This window comes from Staurois parvus, unplaced genomic scaffold (assembly GCF_062004578.1).
Source record: "Staurois parvus isolate SC_StPar_1 unplaced genomic scaffold, SC_StPar_1.0 ptg000154l, whole genome shotgun sequence".
In the NCBI taxonomy this organism is placed as follows: domain Eukaryota; kingdom Metazoa; phylum Chordata; class Amphibia; order Anura; family Ranidae; genus Staurois; species Staurois parvus.
Genome location: NW_028317950.1, coordinates 20150831 through 20171393, shown reverse-complemented (window position 1 = coordinate 20171393; position 20563 = coordinate 20150831). Strand labels below are relative to the sequence as shown.

At 40.7% G+C, this 20563-nt stretch overlaps 1 protein-coding gene across 2 annotated transcripts in view; it reads left to right on the top strand.

Annotated features, from left to right (window-relative positions):
• CXXC1 (CXXC finger protein 1) overlaps positions 1 to 19242 on the top strand; it is a 34215-nt gene extending 14973 nt beyond the window's left edge. Inside the window, exons 5-14 of one of the 2 annotated variants that reach the window (XM_089675183.1) lie at positions 227 to 388; positions 879 to 1034; positions 1112 to 1219; positions 6561 to 6745; positions 9359 to 9566; positions 9671 to 9781; positions 10456 to 10505; positions 10612 to 10708; positions 14498 to 14650; positions 18236 to 19242. In XM_089675183.1, the coding sequence (XP_089531309.1) occupies positions 227 to 388; positions 879 to 1034; positions 1112 to 1219; positions 6561 to 6745; positions 9359 to 9566; positions 9671 to 9781; positions 10456 to 10505; positions 10612 to 10708; positions 14498 to 14650; positions 18236 to 18382 (1377 nt within the window). In that variant the 3' untranslated portion in view covers positions 18383 to 19242. The remainder of the gene's footprint in view (positions 1 to 226; positions 389 to 878; positions 1035 to 1111; positions 1220 to 6560; positions 6746 to 9358; positions 9567 to 9670; positions 9782 to 10455; positions 10506 to 10611; positions 10709 to 14497; positions 14651 to 18235) is intronic. The other variant, XM_089675184.1, reaches the window with a different exon arrangement.
• Positions 19243 to 20563: the final 1321 nt, after the last annotated feature.

The window sequence follows — 20563 nt, the reverse complement described above, 5'->3', positions numbered from 1 at the left end:
ACAATGTTATAGCCCATAGCAGAAATGTAGGCATTGCTCTGGTCCATGTGGGGTGTGAGATGTGAAATGGTTAAATTGCAATAATTTAAATAGAAAAGTTTATACACCCAAGTGCAGGTGGTAACAGTGCCTCTGTTTCTGAACTCTTTTAGGTATTACTCCCAGGAGTGTGCTGTACTCTCCCACAAAGCATTAAACTGTCCTATATGTGTTCCTTCTATTTCAGCAACAAATTAAGCGTTCTGCAAGGATGTGCGGTGAGTGTGAATCTTGCAGCCGCACCGAGGATTGTGGACAGTGTGATTTCTGCAGAGACATGAAGAAGTTTGGAGGCCCCAACAAGATCCGTCAAAAGTGCCGCTTACGTCAGTGTCAAGTGAGAGCACGGGTAAGAGTGTCACTGCGTGAGCTTTGCCTTGTGAGTGACATGTCAGCGTTGTTTTTCTCTCTGCATTTAACACCTGCCCCACACTGTAAAAAAGGCCAGTTTAGCTGTTTGCATAATAAGATGCCTTCAAGAGGTTTTCCATATTCAGCTAGAAAGCAGAAGGTCTGTGCATATAGCCTGCCCTTTGCTGACAGCTGGGGTCCCCACATTTTAATCCCATTGATTAGCTGAAACAGCTTTTCCAATGAGACCCACTCAAGGATTTGAAGACCTTTGGTGGGCTTCTGAGGCCAGAATGCACTGAAGTTCCTCTAATAAAATATGAGCATATTATATGAAAAGTTCAAAAAAGGAAGGCATCGGCCTAGAACAATCCATCAGCTAGGGGATTTCATCTGTTGTGAGTTTCTGATTGGTTGGTGTGTTTTACTCCACTTTGCTGTTTGCCCGATAATAATCTTCTCATACATCTGCTATGGGTTGTCTTCAGAAAATGCTGCGTGTTAAGGACGATGAACTTACAGTGTTTAGGGATACCCCAGAACCGCCCAGCCTTGCCGAATCTCTCTCTGACGACGACCTTCCTCTGGATCCAGAACTGTTGCAAGAACTGTGTGCTGGAGGAGCTTTCGATGACCACAACTTGGTAACTGAACTTTGCTCGGAGTAGATGGAGATAGCTCTAGCTGTAGAACTTTCATAATAAGACTTGTGTTTCTGCAGCCATGGCTCAGTGACACAGACGACGCGCCATTTCTCGACTCTGTGCTGAGGAAGAGAGCCGTCAAAGTAAAGCACGTTAAGAGACGCGAGAAGAAGTCAGACAAAAAGGTATGTCAGTTTTTGCCTCGTGGAAGCCTAAGTTGGCCATACTTAGGCCAACTTTTGGTTAGCATTGGAACTGCGTCAGTGAGCTCTAACAACGGGCCGTCTATGGGATGTAAAGTAACTGATCCCATGCTCCTTGTTGGTAAGGAACATTTTCCTGAATTCTGGAAAATCTCTTGCAGCCAATCTTTGTTACCAATATTAGGTGCAGTTTTTACAGTGAGTAACATCCTATGCACACAGTTTGGTTAAAGGGGGCATCTGTGGACTTTCTGAAAACATACTTTGTTTTCCACTGATGCTTGGGTTGAAAGAATGTGTTGAGTTGACAAGCTGTAAGTAAGGCATTCACTCCACCTTGCGTTCATCTTCCTTGGAAACAGTGGAGCCTGAGACGGCATGCAGGCTTTGATTCTATGAAATGGGACCCATTTCTCCCCCTTATTAAGGATTTTTGATTGAACACCAACAGTGCAGGCACACTGATAGGGCTGTGTTTGCCCCATGTTTGTGTTTGGGCATGCTAACCATGGGTTTCAGTAATCCTTTTTTAAGATAAATTTTGCTTCTGAAAGTGCTAGGTACCTCAGCTGTTAAGCTGATCTTCTGGCTTCATTATTTTCTCAATCAATGACCACGAACAAGTATCCAGATTAGAAAAGTTGGAGAAAAGCCATAAGTTCTTATATGCACACTTCTTCTCAGTAGCTTTGATTTACTAAAGACAAATAGGCTGTACACTTTGCAAGAAATTTTGCCCCAGAGCTTAGTGAATGTGGTGAAATTTCACATTTGCAAGGAATATCCAATCACATGCTAGTAAAAAAAAACATTTGCGCTTGCACGTGATTGGATGACGGAAGTCAGCAGAAGTTCACCTCATTCGCTGAGTTCTGGGGAAAATTTTCCTGCAAACTGTAACCTAAAGTGAACAGTGTATATTCCCTTAGTAAATCAAACCCAGTGAAGTATTGAAGTACAGGTTCACTTGTATGTCAATTTGCAAAACGAAGACCACATACCACCTTCCAGTGGTAAGGTAGCAGAATTGCCCTGAATCAGTCAAGTAGAACCAATAATGACATGAAGAAAAGCTTTATCTGCATATTCAAGCTAGAATGCAGAAAGCATATATACTGGATATTGCATACAATTGGTTTCATGAATTGCTCTCTCAGCAAACCTTTCAGGTGATTTCTAGATTCTGGTTGCAATGTATTGCAGAGAACACAGATTAAAGTAAATCCATTTAAATTTTTGATTTTAACACAGCCGTGGTGTTTGTTGGATACAGTTAGTAGATTGTGGGTTCACTTATCGCCTGGAATAGCTCATTAACAAAAAGTCCAGAACTTGCACCAAGAAATATACATTCCTGTGTACAGGTAACCTGTTTTTTCAATAAAGATTAACAATTTTAAAGGGATAACTCCATTACAATCCCTAAAAATATATACCCTGTTACCAGGGTCCATCTGGCTTTAAAAAAAAAAATAAAAAATACTCCCCTTCAGACACAAGCTGCTGCAGGATGACTGACAACTCCGCAATCGTGTTTCTATAGAAACAAGTGCACTGGAGACCTTCTCTTCACCTTGGCGCATGCACATTGGAATTCCATAGACTCTAATTGATTCCCATCTCTGCAGCATTTGGGGCAGCGGTGGATCAGGTTGATCAGGAAATCTCCAGTGCTAAGGTTTCTTTAGAATTTCTGAGTTACAGGGAGTAATGCAGCGGCATCTGCATCAGAAGATGAGTGTTTTTTATTGTAGTAGGACAGGGACACTGTTAATGCAGAATATTTCTTTCTGGAGTTAATCATGGAGTTACCATTTGAAGTGATCTATGCAAGCAAAAAAGCAATGCACATGTACTCCCTTTACCAGTATGCATGTAGGCTAACTAAGGTATGTGATTTTTTTCAAAATTTGGCAGTAATAATGCCCATGTAAAGGCATTTTTTGTTATGCTTTTATAAAATTTAAAGGGCTGGTTCATCCAAAACTGATATTTCATTTTTTTGTAGGTGCTGGAGATTTAAATCACCTAATTGTTTATTTAACCTCTCAGGAAGTTTGATGGTGAGATCTCTGTACTTGGGTTCCCAGCTATACACATATGCTGTGGCCATTACAAAGGGGGTTCCAGTTTCCTAATGGGGCTTTTGCATTTGTTTTATAATATGATTAACAAATGTGTGTCGACGTGAAAGAAGACATTTTGGAATTGGGCGTAAGTTTCTCTATAGTTCCATTATATCATTTTAGAGCTGCTTTAAGTTGTGTTCTTCTTGTGAGAAATACTTGCCATAAAGAGAACCTGTAGTGGTCAAAAATTCTAAATGATACTTGCTGTAAATAGTAGGCACCTCCTAAATGCCTTCACTCTGCTGTAGAGTGTAGGAACCCCAAAATCCAGGGTGTACTTACCAGTTGGTTACACATGTTTATCCCTGGTTCTTGCCCCACCTTTCCTGCTTCATGTGTTTTAGGTTGTGCACCCATTTACTGCAGGAGGAAGAAGATTGCAAGGTGAAATCAAGGAATATGATATTCACATACACAGACTATGATAGGAAGATCTTGTTGCTGAAGTTCCCTAGAGCTGTAAGAAATCAGCAGCAGATTCAGCCCACCAGACTGTAGGATGGGGATGGACTTTCCCTTTATAGAATAAAAAACGAAACATATAGATCAGGCAAAACTTACCAACCGATCATGATTAAATTAGAATTAAACTCTTGGAAAAGAATACTATTCCTGACCATAAATGAATTGCAATTTCAGCAGGGACTGGCTGAATTCCGATCCATCTATGGCCATTCTCACTCAAGAGAAGTCGATCTAAGGATTCTCTAATGGGACTGTTGGAAAACTTTCATTTGATCAGTGCCTGCAGCTAATCGTCTGCAGTACTGATCGATGTATTCTGACAGCTGAGGAGTCCCTGCTGTCAGAATACAGTAGCACAGTGAGGAGGATTCCACCATCCAGCTCGTGTGGATGGGAGAATCCGTATGTTTTTTGGATCATCCTGCTGGCTGATCACAAAAAAACAATCCTATGTATAGTCAGCCTTAGTTTTGTATGAAACAAGAAGAGCAGGATTGCAATATTTTTTGTTAAAAGAGAAGTATGGCCAAAGCTTTACTTGTGCCCCCCTGTGACCCAGAATCAGCCGACAATGCTCCAGGCTCTGGAAGGCTTGCAACCATATTGTCATGATCCACCCAGAACCCAATTTGCAACTGGCTCTGGCTCTCAGCACTCGGCTGAGAGCCAAAGTCAGCTGTGCCTGCCACCTCTCCAGCCCGGTGTTCCAGTGAGCACTGGAGGTGCAAAGCAGAGAGCTGTGCTCTGTGCTCAGAGCTGACCAAGAATTGAGTGATCAGCGGTCATGTGATTGCTCAGTTCTCAAGTTTAGAGAGGGCCAGGGACAGTTGTAGCATTTAGACTGATGTTGCAGCATGGAGGTGAGTATGTGTGTTTGTTTTTCAATGCACCCCAAACTTCTCCTTTTTAAAACAAAAAACAAAAATGTATTTCAGCTTACCAATCATTAGATGTAGTGGCTGCATCAGTTTTCTTTTTAGGCTTTTTCCCTCTGTTTTCACCTGGCAAACTGGCCAGTAACACACCTGTAATATACAGGCACCACTCTGGATGAAGGAGCACAGGCAGCAGATTTTGACAGCAGCATTGTCAGAGTGTTAGATGTACTGGTAGTTTTAAATACAGTAACACACTGAAGCTGAACTCCAGCTAATACTTTTAATCAGTTACAGCAAACATGTTTTTCCTTTTGGGATAAAACAGAAGAAAGCCTAAAAAAGGAAACAATACAGCCATCACATAACAGAATTGGTAAGCCACAATATAATAAATGTTTGCTTATATTACTGCTTTAATAAAGTACAGTTTTCCCCTAGTTTGTTCATGTTTTCTTTCCCTGCACTGTGCATCACCTGTTGACTCTTTGTATGAACTTCCTGTGGATGTTTGCTTCAGAGGCAACTGAATATCCTAGTCTTGCTGTGGAGACTATGGCAGAATGTGCCAGTACACTGTGCTCTAGCAGAGCTGCTTGTAGTCTCCAGAGTGTGCAGGAAAAGGTAACATTGTTGCAACTTTTTGACATTACATGTGCAGCAACATATTTGTTTAACAGTTTAGTATTCGATACACTTTAATGTGGTATTAAGCCCCAAAACATAAATGTATTGTATTTCAGTTTACCAATTTTTAGATGTGGTGGCTGTATTAGTCTTCTTTTTTTTTTTTAGGTTTTTCTTCTTTATTTTTACCTGGTGGTTTAGCCTGGAAATCTGTTATCTTTTAGCTTTTATGATCAAGCTTCCAAAAAAAGTTCCAGGTAGAGGGTGAGACAAACTATGTCCTACTGACATGGGTGCTTACAATGGTCAACTTTATTTGTTAATGTATAACCTTTATCCCCAAAAAAAGTGCTCTGTTTAAAATGGTATACTTGGAATTTGGCTTTAATTTCTTAGTGAAGTCCAACTAAATCACATTTAATCCAAAAGACAAACGAAACCAGCGCTCCAATCCTCATGCAGACTAAAAGAAATTCAGGATGCCAGACGAAGAGGTGCTGCCCTTCAAAGATCGGGAAATCTGAACACTGATGAAAAAAAGAAGACAACGGCGCACTCTCGTCGTGCATTACTGTGGTATACCACGTGTTTATTGTATAGACAAATGGATGTATACTCACAAACCAAGGAAGATAAAAGGACACAGCATTTGTGTGACTGGTATTGCGGACCACATATTCTGCTTTTATCTTCGTTGGTTTGTGAGTATACATCCATTTGTCTATTTAATAAACACGAGGTATACCACGGTAATGCACGATGAGAGTGCGCCCTTGTCTTCTTTTTTTCATCAGTGTTCAGATTTCTAAGTCACATTTAACCCTACCCTCTCTACAGACTGACAGTGCTGCTGTCCAGAGATGTCTTTGTTGCTCCTCCATTCAGAGGCGACTCCCTAAAACAGGAAGTGTATTACTTGTCAGCTCACCAGGTAAAAATAAAGGGGAAAAAAAAGCCGGGAAAAAAAAGAAATCTAATGCAGCCACCACACTTAAGGAATGGTAAGCTGCAATATATTTATTTTTGGTTTAGTACTGCTTTAATATATTCAAGCTGTTTAACCAGCCTGGTAGGAATATGAAGCAGCATGTGGTAGAGCCAACACATCATTTCTTGATTGTTGTACAACCTCTGCACAGTATGTGCTTTCACTGTATTGTGCTTTCAATGTCCTGATCTAACCTTGTCATATGCTCAATATTTTTCATTGTTTTATGTATCCTTTAGAAGGATGACAAGTACAAGAGACACAAGCAGAAGCAAAGGCACAAGGATAAGGCCAAGCATTCAGAGCGCTTGGAAAACAGAGATTACTCATCACTACGCCAGTGTTTGGGGCCAAGCTGTGTCCAGCCAGCGCGAGCCAACTCTAAGTACTGCTCTGATGACTGCGGCATGAAGCTGGCAGCCAAGTGAGTGCAGTGGCCTACATTACAACTCTCTACTTTCACTAGTCTGTTTTCTAGTAAAAGATTTGCAGCTTTCCCTATTGTATAGGCTACCATTCGTGTGTTTGTTGAAGAAGACCACTAAACCAAATCCTAGATAGTTTTAAAACCGCATAGCTCTAGCACCCTTGTTCCCTAAAGCCTTAAAAGCTGGAGATCCATAAATATTTGTTTTTTCTAAAATTTAGTTTGCTCTAGGTCAGTGTTTCTCAACCTTTTTTCAGTCAAGGCACCCTTTAAAATTATGGATAGTCTTGAGGCATCCCATTCTAAAATAAAGTGCCTCAAGACTGTCCATAATTTTTTAAAAGGACACCCTGTTCTAAAATGTGAAAAACTATTTTAATAGTTTTATGTAACGCAGCACGTAGAACACTCAATGTTAATGTTAATATGTATTAATATTTCAAAAATGTATTTCTTTGTACAACGTGTGTGTGTGTGTGTGTGTGTGTGTGTGTGTGTGTGTGTGTGTGTGTGTGTGTGTGTGTGTGTGTATATATGTATGTGTGTATGTGTGTATATATATATATATATATATATATATATATATATATATATATATATATACACACACACACAAACAAACCCCTTTGGGCCGTTAGCCGAAATGAAAAATAGCACACGATACAGGTGCTAAAAATCCTCGCCACCGTTGCCGCCGCCCGCCCGCCTCTGCTGCCACCGGCCACCGCTCGGTAGTTCTCAGCCTTACCTGAGAAACCATTGAGCGATCCCAGCGCTGGACATAGAGATGAGTGAAGGAAAGATGGCCTCCACTCATCTCTATGCCCTTAGACGACTGGAGCGATGTCCCTTCCGGTTCCGGACAATTTTTTTTTTTTTTTTAAAGCACTAGATCAACGCTTTTTTTTTTTTTTTGATCCAATGCTTTACATTGCAGAGGAGAGATGTGGGGTCTTATTGACCCCATATCTCTCCATAAAGAGGACCTGTCACTAATTAGTTATATCACAGGGGATGCATGCATTTCTTGTGATAAGGATAAAAGTGATTAAAATAAAAAAAAACAAAACAAAAAAAAAACATTAAATAAATGTTAAAAAAAAGGTTTAAGATGCCCCCGTGCTTGTACGTAATGGTGGTCGCATACATAGGCCATGCCCCTATATGTAAATGGTGTTCAAACCACACACGTGGGGTATCACCACGAATGTCAGAGCAAGAGCAATAATTCTCACACTAGACCTCCTCTGTAACTTTACACTACTAACCTGTAGACATTTTTAAAGCATCACCCATGGAGATTTTTAAGTACCGCAGTTTCACGCCACTCAACGAGCGTGCGCAATTTTAAAGTGTGACATGTTGGGTATGTATTTATGTGCTGTAACATCCTCTTTCATATTTTACAAAAAAATTAGGGTATCGTATTTTTTTTTTTTTTTTTATCAAAGTATTTTTTTCCAAAAAATATATATTCATTTTTAAAAACTGCGCATTTCGGGTTTTCAGCCAGGTGCATTTTGAATTTTTGGTTTCGGCACTACTCTTTACATATTCTGCTTCCTGCTTGAAATGGCTGTTCCTTCTGACCATGCAAATATATGGGTTGGTCGGCTCACTGAAAACATTGCAATTCCTGTGTGGCCAATATTACATAGTTGGTCTGGCTGAGAAAAAGACAAAAGTCCATCCAGTTCAACCATAGGAAAAAAAAAGTTATAATCCTATACCCACAGTTGATCCAGAGGAAGGCAAAAAAACCCAGCAAAGCATGATCCAATTTGCTCCTGCTGGGGAAAAAAATTCCTTCCTGATCCCCCAAGAGGCAATCGGATATTCCCTGGATCAACTTTACCTATAAATGTTAGTATCCAGTTATATTCTGTGTATCTAAGAAACAGTCCAGACCTATTTTGAAGCAATATGTAATCTCAACAGTGACACTTACTCCTTGCAAGCTTTCTCTAATGGCTAATCTACAAATCCCTATATTCATCCCAAAAGGGGCTACACAACAGATTCACTGTAGAGCTCAGGTAGATCTGAGAACTATCCCTTTGACCCAATGTAGCAGATAAATGAGCTAGTCACAAAGCACTAGTTTTGTTATATGACATAAAAGGAAGAGGCTCTGCAGTGGGCAGACCAACAAGGGGGGGCGTAGGAAAAGTGGATATATTTTGTGTGTGTGTGTGTGTGTATATAAAGTGGGGTCCAAAGAATAAAGTGAACCTGTTGCTTTGTTGTCACAAAGAGCACAGATATAATGTAATGTAAACACTGCAAAAATAACTCAATGGGGTTGATTTACAAATACCGGAGAGTGCAAAATCTGGTGCAGCTGTACATGGTAGCCAATCATCTTCTAATTTCAGCTTGTTCAATTAAGCTTTGAAAATAAAACCTGGAAGCTGATTGGTTTCTATGCAGAGTTGCACCAGATTTTGCACTCTCCAGTTTTAGTAAATCAACCCCAATGTGTCCATTGTAAGTATACTAGGCTTTGCCTTTTATGATGTCAACAGTGCAAAGCAAAGCTCTTCTTTAAAATGGATTTAGACTTGCTATGATTTTCTTATAAGTTTTTTTCTCCTTCATGTTTGTCTTCAGTCGGATCTATGAGATCCTTCCACAGCGCATCCAGCAGTGGCAACAGAACCCATGCGTTGCTGAGGAACAAGGAAAGAAGTTGCTGGAACGGATCCGCAGAGAGCAGCAGCAAGCTCGAACAAAGCTTCAGGAAATGGAGCGTCGCTTTCACGAGCTGGAAGCCTTAATCAGCAAAGCCAAACAGCAGCAGATCCGAGAGGATGAAGAGGTATGGCCATTTGTCAATCTTTGTTAAATCGCTGGAGGACATTTACAGAAGGAGAATCCTGAAGGAGACACGTTTAACCATAATTATTTGTTTATGTTTAACAGACCAATGACGGGGACAGTGATGACACAGATCTTCAGATTTTCTGTGTGTCATGTGGCCATCCAATTAATCCCAAAGTTGCTCTGAGGCACATGGAGCGCTGTTATGCCAAGGTGAGAATATTCTGAAGAACACCAACAATATTCAAAGAAAATACCAGATAGAAGAAAGAAGGCATTCTATAGACCAGTCACTATATGTTTGTATTAAGCATGTGCCCGGTACATGGGAAATACACCTGAGCTTGTTCTCTTCTTTTTTCTATATTGTATTTTCTATGTGTGGCGAAGGTGAGCTGAGAGCTGAAATCCAGGACTGAACGACTGGGGGGAGGAATGTCTGGAGCAGAACAGCAACATTTTTATTTTTCATAGAAGTTTTCAATTAAAGAGCTAAACTCTTTAACACTTACCAATGGATTTCGGATTTGAGTGATTTACATCTGTTAGTACATAAACATCCGCTGGAAAGCTGAGGGCTGTTTGGTAGTCAGCATGGCACCTCTGTGCAGAACATTGTTGATGATAATCTTGTATATTGTGAACATCAAATGCTGAGCAGTGTAACTATGTATGTCAATGTAGGCTTCCTACTGTCAAAACGTAGAGAAGAATGTTCAGTACAGAATTATTTGATCCAACGCCACAGACGGCTTCCTGGAATTTTTCTGCATTTGATGTTATAAAAGAGCCTAGAATTGCTATTTAAAAAAATCAATATGTAGGTTTTGTAGGTTTCTAGTTATATTGGGGAATCAGTAATTCTCCTGTTGTGCATTTTCTCCTAGTATGAAAGCCAGACATCCTTTGGATCAATGTACCCTACCAGAATTGAAGGGTATGTTTTGCTTCACTGGACCTTGCAGTCCCCTTTTATCACTGCTCTGCTTGTTTCTTTGGCTATGTTTTGTTGTTCATAAACATATTTGTTTTCCCATTTACAGAGCTACCCGTCTCTTTTGTGACGTGTACAACCCACAGAGTAAAACCTATTGCAAGCGTCTGCAAGTTTTATGTCCGGAACATTCACGAGACCCCAAGGTTAGGCTTTGTTTCCTGCTGTAACATCAACATTTTAAAGCATGTTTTTCAATCACCAAAGCAGAACTACACTGCACCTGAGCACCAAAAACCAAAAAGGCTAATACATTTCTAATATTCAAAGTAAACTCACTCATCCATCAATGTCTGCATGCTTTATTTTGCTGAGAAATCACCTTGAAAAACACCGCCAACCTATTCTGTCCATGGCCATATTGAGTAAGGGCAGATGATATAGCTCTTACTTCCAGGAATCCATCTGCCCTTAGCTCAGGCACGTAGGTTGGAGGGTGTGCTTGGCTAAGAAAGCCCCTCCTGACTCATGAGATGTGTGATATCATTTGCTTAGGTATAGAATCCAGGAAGTATCTGAAGAAATGCAAACAAAAGTTTATAACAAATAAAAGTATGATATACCTTTCAATCTATTTAATATTGCTAGCAACATAAGGATTAAAGGATAAATGCACCTTTTCTTAAAAGAATATAAATGCACTTTTTTTTGCAGGCAAAAGGCAGATCATGGGTGCAATGCAGAGTTCCTGCAGACTATCAGATTAGCTGTCTGCCTGTACCTAATACAGGCAAGCAGTTACTTGAGAGCAGGAAGAATCAATGAATTACAAAGGTGCTCACCAGCGCCCCCCGTAGTTCATTAGCCACTTCCCGTTGTATATAAACGGCCGGAAGGTGGAAGTGCAGTTGCCGTTCATAAACGGCGCCTGCCATTTTGGACTGTGTGCTCCCTGGGAGCGCGCGGCACTGCGATCCGGTGCCCGCTGTGTCCTCCAGGCACAGCAGAACACTGATCGCTGTACGGGACCTCTGTGTGAGGTTCCAATCATGTGATCACTGATTGGCCAATCAGTGATCACATGAATAGGTGTAAGCAAGATGTCACTTCTGATATCATTGCTTACTACGTGTGAAATCTGTGAATAATCACAGAGGTCACATGGTACAAGGCTATTCACAACAGCCTTGTACCCTGTGACAAGCTGTGACCAATCACAGCTCGCACAGTAGTTCTCAATGGCTGCAAGAATGCAGCCAGAGAGAAGGAGAAATGATTGCTTTTACAGCATTTATGGGTGTAAAAGCAATCAGTGTAAAAGAAACAAAAAAAAAAAAAAATCTTTATCACCCCCCACAAGTAGTACAGTGTCACCATGGTGACACTGTACTGCTAGGGTGACAGTATTTTTAAAAAAAACCCATAAATAATAATCTAAAAAAAAAATAGAAAATGTAAAAACATTTTTTTGAAAAATTATAATTTTTGGTTATAAACTAATTTGGGTATTTTTTTTTTACTAAAAAGATAACTGAATACATTTTGGCCAAGATTTATGAAAAAAGATTATTTGCAAAATTTTATAAGAAACTTTTTTTTTTTTCAAAATTTTTGGACTTTTTCATTTATATAGCAAAAAAAAAAATAAAAATCCCAGTGGTGAATAAATACCACCAAAATAAAGTTTTATCTGTCTCAAAAAATGCTTAAAAATTCATATGGGTACAGTGTTGCATGACCGCGCAATTATCATTCAAAGTGTGATAGCACTGAAAGTTGAAAATTGGCCTGGACAAGAAGGGGGTGAAAGTGTCTGGACTTGAAGTGGTTAAAATGCAATGGCTGACGGTAGTTGTAGTTCATTCACAGGAAACTGTGAATAAATTAAGAGGCTGTCAAGTGACAGCGGGTGGGACGGGGGGGGGGAGAAGATTGGTGGAATTGGCGACAGAGACTGTGACGTGTTAAATGTTCCACCTTGCTAACGTGTATATAAATATGTTGAAAATTCTGCTATTTGTCACACTACTGCAAGATGGATTTGTAAAGAGTATCTGCAATACTCCAATTCGGAGAATTGTTTTAACTATATCCCAAAACAGTTAAATCAAGGCAGGCCTCTGTTGAAAACTGTCACTATTGCCAGTGTGCTTATGTCAGTTCTCAACTGAACTTTTCAGACCTCAAATGTCTGGTGTCATAGCTAATCACATGCAGAATCATGGCCACTGGACATTTAAAGTGGAACTTTAGGTCCAAACATAAAAAAGGGTGAACAGGTAGGAATTTTAATACAAAAGAGACATGCTTTGTCTCTTCTGCATTAAAGTTACTTGCCTGTCTTCTTCTGTACAGTATGCCTCACGTACGCAGCCCACTACACAAATTCGGCAGTGCCGAATCTGATGGAACTCCCGCACATGCGTGGGAGTGACGTCATCCCTGCCTGGCCAATGAAAGTGGCTGGAAAGTGAGACCTGGAAGCAGCCTAATTGAAGATGTCCGCAGCCAGACAGGGAGCTCTGGGATACCGTGTTGCTGGAGTTTAGGTGAGTATAGTTCCGCTTTAAGTAGAGAACAGATGATGCCATATTCAGCTGTAAAGAATAGAAGGGTTGAGTTCCACTGTAGGAGACATCATTAGCATAGTAGCTGACAGATTTTTAGAGGGGGAGAGGGAGGTTTGGCAGTTAATTTGGGTACATAATAAACTTTGAAGGCTCAACTGATATCTACTTTGTGACAGACAAAGGACTTGTCTTGTAGTGTGGGAAGTATGTTTAAAATGAGATAAAAAAGAGTAAAGCAAATAGAGAAGCATGTAGAAATGTGATACTGTTGGGATTCAATCATTTCTTTAAGGCTTTTTTTTTTCTATGCTCCCTCTTTGTTGAAAAGCCAGTTATTTATAGAACTAAATACATCAACGCAATGATTATTTCCCTTTTCTTTTAGTTTTACTGTGTTCAGATGGGGCCTAATGATGTTTGTCATTTTGCTGTGAACCTTTATCTTTGGGTGCACACATTTTGGGTTTATTAACCTCCTTAGCGGTATTCCCGAGTGTAGCTCGGGGTAAAATTTCTATACCAAAAGCGGTAACCCCGAGCTACACTCGGGCTTACCATGTGGCGCTGCTCTGGGGGTCCCTGCAGCACTTACCTTGTCCTTCGCTCCCGCGATGTGTCCCCTCCAGCGTCCCCGGACATCTCCTCCGGCCGATGCCGGCATCCGCCTTCTGTGTTCTGTTCCCTGTGACATCGGGATGTACGGGAAATTTGAATTTTTGAAAAAATTTCATTTTTGCTGTCATTGCTATTTCAATGCATTTCACATACATTTTGTCCCTACTGCTTTGTCCTGTCCCCTGCCTGCATTTTGAATGTTCTTTCTGCCTGGAAACTTAGAAAAGTCCATGGCGTCCAAAAAGCGTCCCTTTACGTCAAAAGCGGTTTTAGAACAGCGATAGTAAATCAGAACCACTTGCAGAATTGAGTGATAATGATTTGTGGGGAAATTCGTCATCACACACTGAAAACAATTTTGCGACTTTGCTCAGCGATGTGCGAATTTGCCTCTGTATTTCAAATTTCAGTGTTTTTGGTTTGATTATATTATTGAATTAAATTTAATATTATTATATTATTATTTTTTATGATTATTTATTAAATTATAATTTATGATTTCGTGTTTCAAATTTTATCATATCCAGAATGTTTAATAGACTCTTGTTCGGACAGATTTCAGTGAGTTATTCCTAAAAATTACAGCCTACAATAAAAAACTACATATTTCCATGCAAAAAAATGGTACCGCTTTCAGCACAAAAAATCGGAAAGAATCATACCGCCGAGGAGGTTAAACATAAAATTGTATAAAATGATTACTGTATAGTGCTGCCTTCGTTTTTAGAGGTGCAGGCTCAGAGTTTTTCACTATGACGCTGACATCAGTACCCAGTGAAGTCACAACTGCTTTTTCTGTCTTGTTATCAGGTGCCAGCAGATGAAGTGTGTGGCTGTCCCATCACAAAGGACGTCTTTGAGTTGACAGGTGAATTCTGCAGAGTCCCAAAGAGGAAATGTAACAGGCACTACTGCTGGGAGAAACTGCGCCGCGCTGAGGTGGATTTAGAACGCGTCCGTGTGGTATGTACCTTGTGATTTTCAGTATATATTAAATGTCTTCGTATCTGTTAGGCATCACTTATATGAGCAATAAACATCATAACCTTATTCATCGCTTCTTAAAGCCCTGGCAGCATTTAGCACATTTTCTAAATGTTCTAGTATGTTCAATAACCTGGACTAAACAATGATTTATCAAATGCTATATGCCCACTCTAATTCTAAGCTCTGGTTCACATCTGTGTGGGCTGCAATTTGCGTGGGCACGAGAGTCCATTCATTTGAATGGACTCCCGTTTTCCGGGACACGCAGGGAAAGAAGTCCCTGCACTACTTGGGAAATCGCAGCCCGCACAGGAACCGAGGTTCCCAGTACGGTTGTGATTTCCAGTGCGGGCGGCGTGCCATTAAAACTAATGGCACCCGCCTGCAAGTCCCCCATTCCTCTGTGTAGGTGGTGTGGCTACAGGTATTTGTGCGGATCCAGCAGCAGCATATGAGCAATAAACATCATAACCTTATCAATCGCTTCTTAAAACCCTGGCAACATTTAGCACATTTTCCAAGTGTTCTAGTATGTTCATTAACCTATACTAAACAATGATTTGTCAAATGCTACATGCCCACTCTAATTCTAAGCCCTGCTTCACATCTGTATGGTTGTGCAGGCTGCAATTCGCGTGGGCACAAGAGCCCATTCATTTGAATGGACTCCCGTGCCCTGGGACATGCAGGGAAAGAAGTCCCTGCACTACTTGTGAAAATCACAGCCCACGTGGGAACCGAGGTTCCCAGTACGGTTGTGATTTCCAGTGCGGGCGGCGTGCCATTAGAACTAACGGCACCAGCTGTGAATCCCACATTCCTCTGTGTGGGTGGTGCGGCTGCAGGTATTTGTGCGGGTCCCGCAGCGGAACCACCCGCACAGATGTGAACCGAGGGTAAAGGAGGGTTAGAAGTATAGATGACCAACGAAGTGTGAAAACAGTGCATCCACTATGTATGCCTATCTGTACTTACTCATTCTCCACAATGATGCAGAAAAGAAGACATTTTCTTTTGTAAACAAAGCTTTATAGTGTATTGCAGGGACACAACATTCCTCTGGAGTAGCAAGCTCTGCATACAGAAGTTTGGACACCACAAGACTTCTTTATGAAAAGATGTTTGCCCCACCACTAGGCAAAATAATTTTTTCTAGAGAAGGAGTTTATTTTTTTTTTTTCTTCAATGCGTTTCTCTAACATTTTAGTTATGAAACAGATTTGTGCTAAGAGTAATATGGAGGCTGCCATTGCTGACCTTCCTCCTAAAAATGATTGTTGCCTGGCTGCATATCCAAAGGTTTCTGTCTTTTCTGAGTCGCTGACTTGAAACAAGTATGCAGATCAGGAATTCATACTTGATTGGCTACATGCTTGTTACAGGTGAGTGGTTCCGAAAGTAATGAAGCCACTGAGCCAATCCTTTAGCATTATTAGGGGAGATTAATGCACGGGTATCAAACTGGCGGCCCTCCAGCTGTTGCCAAACTACAATTCCCATGAGGCATTGCAAGATTGACAGATACAAGCATGACTCCCAAAGGCAGAGACATGATGGGACTTATAGTTTGGCAACAGCTGGAGGGTCGCCAGTTTGACACCACTGGGTTAATGGCAGCTTTTATTTTTTTTATCAGTATACAGGTGAAACTCAAAAAATTAGAATATCGTGCAAAAGTTAATTTATTTCAGTAATGCAACTTAAAAGGTGAAGCTATTATATGAGATAGACTCATTACATGCAAAGCAAGATCGTTCAAGCCATGATTTGTCATAATTGTGATGATTATGGCTTACAGCTGATGAAAACCCCAAATCCACAATCTCAGAAAATTAGAATATTGTGAAAAGGTGCAATATTCTAGGCTCAAAGTGTCCCACTCTAATCAGCTAATTAAGCCATAACACCTGCAAAGGGTTCCTGAGCCTTTAAATGGTCTCTGTCTGGTTCAGTAGGAATCACAATCATGGGAAAGACTGCTGACCTGACAGTTGTGCAGAAAACCATCATTGACACCCTCCATAAGGAGGGAAAGCCTCAAAAGGTAATTGCAAAAGAAGTTCGATGTTCCCAAAGTGCTGTATCAAAACACATTAATAGAAAGTTATGTGGAAGGGAAAAGTGTGGAAGAAAAAGGTGCACAAGCAGCAGGGATGACCACAGCCTGGAGAGGATTGTCAGGAAAAGGCCATTCAAAAGTGTTGGGGACTTTCACAAGGAGTGGACTGAGGCTGGAGTCAGTGCATCAAGAGCCACCACACACAGACGGATCCTGGACATGGGCTTCAAATGTCGTATTCCTCTTGTCAAGCCGCTCCTGAACAACAAACAACGTCAGAAGCATCTTACCTGGGCTAAAGAAAAACAGACCCGGTCTGTTGCTCAGTGGTCCAAAGTCCTCTTTTCTGATGAGAGCAACTTTTGCATCTCATTTAGAAACCAAGGACCCAGAGTATGGAGGAAGAATGGAGAGGCACACTCTGCAAGATGCTTGAAGTCCAGTGTGAAGTTTCCACAGTCTGTGTTGATTTGGGGAGCCATGTCATCTGCTGGTGTTGGTCCACTGTGCTTCATTAAGTCCTGGGTCAACACAGCCGTCTACCAGGAGATTTTGGAGCACTTCATGCTTCCTTCTACAGACGAGCTTTATGGGGATGCTGACTGCATTTTCCAGCAGGACTTTGCACCTGCCCACACTGCCAAAAGCACCAAAACCTGGTTCAATGACCGTGGGATTACTGTGCTTGATTGGCCAGCAAACTCGCCTGACCTGAACCCCATAGAGAATCTATGGGGCATTGCCAAGAGAAAGATGAGAGACATGAGACCGAACAATGCAGAAGAGCTGAAGGCCGCTATTGAAGCATCCTGGTCTTCCATAACACCTCAGCAGTGCCACAGGCTGATAGCTTCCATGCCACGCCGCATTGAGGCAGTAATTGCTGCAAAAGGGGCCCAACCCAAGTACTGAGTACATATGCATACTTATACTTTTCAGAGGTCTGATATTGTTCTATGTACAATCCTTGTTTTATTGATTGCATGTAATATTCTAATTTTTCTGAGATTGTGGATTTGGGGTTTTCATGAGCTGTAAGCCATAATCATCACACTTATGACAAATCACGGCTTGAACTATCTTGCTTTGCATGTAATGAGTCTATCTCATATATTAGTTTCACCTTTTAAGTTGCATTACTGAAATAAATGAACTTTTGCATGATATTCAAATTTTTCAAGTTTCACCTGTAGGTATGTATCATTATGCACCGTGAAATATATTTCCTAGTAGGGTCCGGTGGTGCTGCATGAAAGCATTAGATGTGACCGGTTACCCAATGAACCTGTTTACCATTCTAAATGACCACAGAGATTGTGAGGGGATTTTTCCTCAACAGGCAAAGCAACAAAAACTGGACAAGGGCTCTAACCCTCCTTCACTTTATAAAAATGCGTAAACAAAATGTTTTGCCTGGAATTTATTAACATTTTAAAGTATGAAAATACTCCTCTATTACTTGAGCAGACCTTCTTAAATAGAACCTATTTTTTGTGTCCTAGTGGTACAAACTGGATGAACTCTTTGAGCAAGAGCGCAACGTCCGAATGGCCATGACCAACCGAGCCGGACTCTTGGCTCTGATGTTACACCAAACGATTCAGCACGACCCTGTGACCACAGACCTACGCACTCACACTGAACGCTGAGTCTAAGAAGCTTCCATATCTTATCTCCACAGAGGGAGAGAGGGCTTTGTATTAAATACTGACATTTCTTTAAACTTTTATAAAACTTTGTGCGGAGCTGATGTTTAAGGAGACTGCAATTTTGTCCTGAATTTTTCTTATGTTTTATCTCGCATCATTTATGTACAGGATGGAACTTCAGTCTTTTATCAGCCATTTTTAAACAGAATATTTCATTCTCATAGACTGCGTTGAAGCGCACGGAGGATTGTTTTTGTGGTCTGCGGAAAATAATTTCATGAGTGTTCTGAGGAAATTTTCCGATTGGCTCTTTATTAGAATACCCTAGCTGAGAGATTTTCAACTACAGTTTTCCACATAAATGTGTCTTGTATTTTATTGAATATGAAACTGTTATTTTTTTTAATAGACCACTCCATGCAAATATGTATTCGCTCATTTATTTTTTTAAATACCATGAAATGTGTGTTTTTTTTGTTTTGTTTTTTTAAATAACTGCCTGAAAACTGTATTTCCAGATGTCACATGACCGCTAAAAATTTAAATCAGGCTTGTATTATTAATATCTACAGGAGAGAGTGGTACATAGGAGGGGAAGAGCTCAGAATGGAAATTAATAGTGTGATGTTTACTGTTAATCTAAAGAGCAGGCAGGGGGCAGGACAGTAATATGGAATTACATTACATAACCATCCAGCACAACAAAATTCAGTAGGAAAAGCTTGTGTATATGGCCATATACCTAAGTGTGCATGGACAAGCAATTCAGCAGTAACCAAAAGCAACTCCCTAGGTAATCTTAAAGGATAACTAAACCCAGCAACAAAAAAGCAAAATAAAGCAGCTTAACAGTCCCTAGATATGGTTGATGCATTAGTGTTTTTTTTTATTTATTTATTTTTTTAAGAACCTTTTCAGCAAATACAGAAAATACCCGTTGATCTTGCCACAAATGCAGTGTCCTTGTCACTTCCCATGAGCTGCGCTGAAGAATATCTTCTTCTCTAGCTATCTTTTGTAAACCACCAGTTGTCCTCCCCCTGATGTAACCGAGATGAATAGGTACAACGTGTTTATAGAGCCATGGCCAAAAGTTTGAGAATGACAATAATAATAATTTTCATAAAGTCTGCTGCTTCAGTATTTTTAGATCTTTTTGTCAGATGTTACTATGGTATACCGAAGTATAATTACAAGCATTTCATAAGTGTCAAAGGCTTTTATTGACAATTACATTGTTTAAATTGTTTAAGTGTACATTTTTGCAGTGTTGACCCTTCTTTTTCAAGACCTCTCCAATTCACCCTGGCATGCTGTCAATCAACTTCTGGGCCACATCCGGACTGATGGCAGCCCATTCTTGCATAGTCAATGCTTGGAGTTTGTCAGAATTTATGGGTTTTTTTGTTCACTCGCCTCTTGAGGATTGACCACAAGTTCTGAATGGGATTAAGGTCTGGGGAGTTTCCCAAGCCACTTAGTTATCACTTTTGCCTTACGCCAAGGCGCTCCATCATGCTGGAAAAGGCATTGGTTGTCACCAAACTGTTCTTGGATGGTTGGGAAAAGTTGCTCTTGGAGGATGTTTTTGTACCATTCTTTATTCATGGCTGTGTTCTTAGGCAAAATTGTGAGTGAGCCGACTCCTTTGGCTGAGAGCAACCCCACACATGAATGGTCTCGGGATGCTTTTTTTTTTGGCATGAGACAGGACTGATGGTAGCGCTCACCTTTTCTTCTCCAGTTTTTTCCAGATGCCCCAAACAATCGGAAAGGGAATTCATCAGAGAAAATGACTGTACTCCAGTCCTCAGCAGTCCAATCCCTGTACCTTTTGTAGAACATCAGTCTGTCCCTGATGTTTTTCCTAGAGAGAAGTGGCTTTTTTGCTGCCCTTCTTGACATCAGGCCGTCCTCCAAATGTCTTCGCCTCACTGTGCTTGCAGATGCACTCATACCTGCCTGCTGCCATTCCTGAGCAAGCTCTGCACTGGTGGTGCCCCGATTCTGCAGATGAATCAACTTTAGGAGATGGTCCTGGTGCTTGCTGGACTTTCTTTGGCATCCTGGAGCCTTCTTCACAACAATTGAACCTCTCTTCTTGAAGTTCTCCATGATCTGATAAATGGTTGATTTAGGTGCAATCTTAGTAGCAATATCCTTGCCTGTGAATCCCTTTTT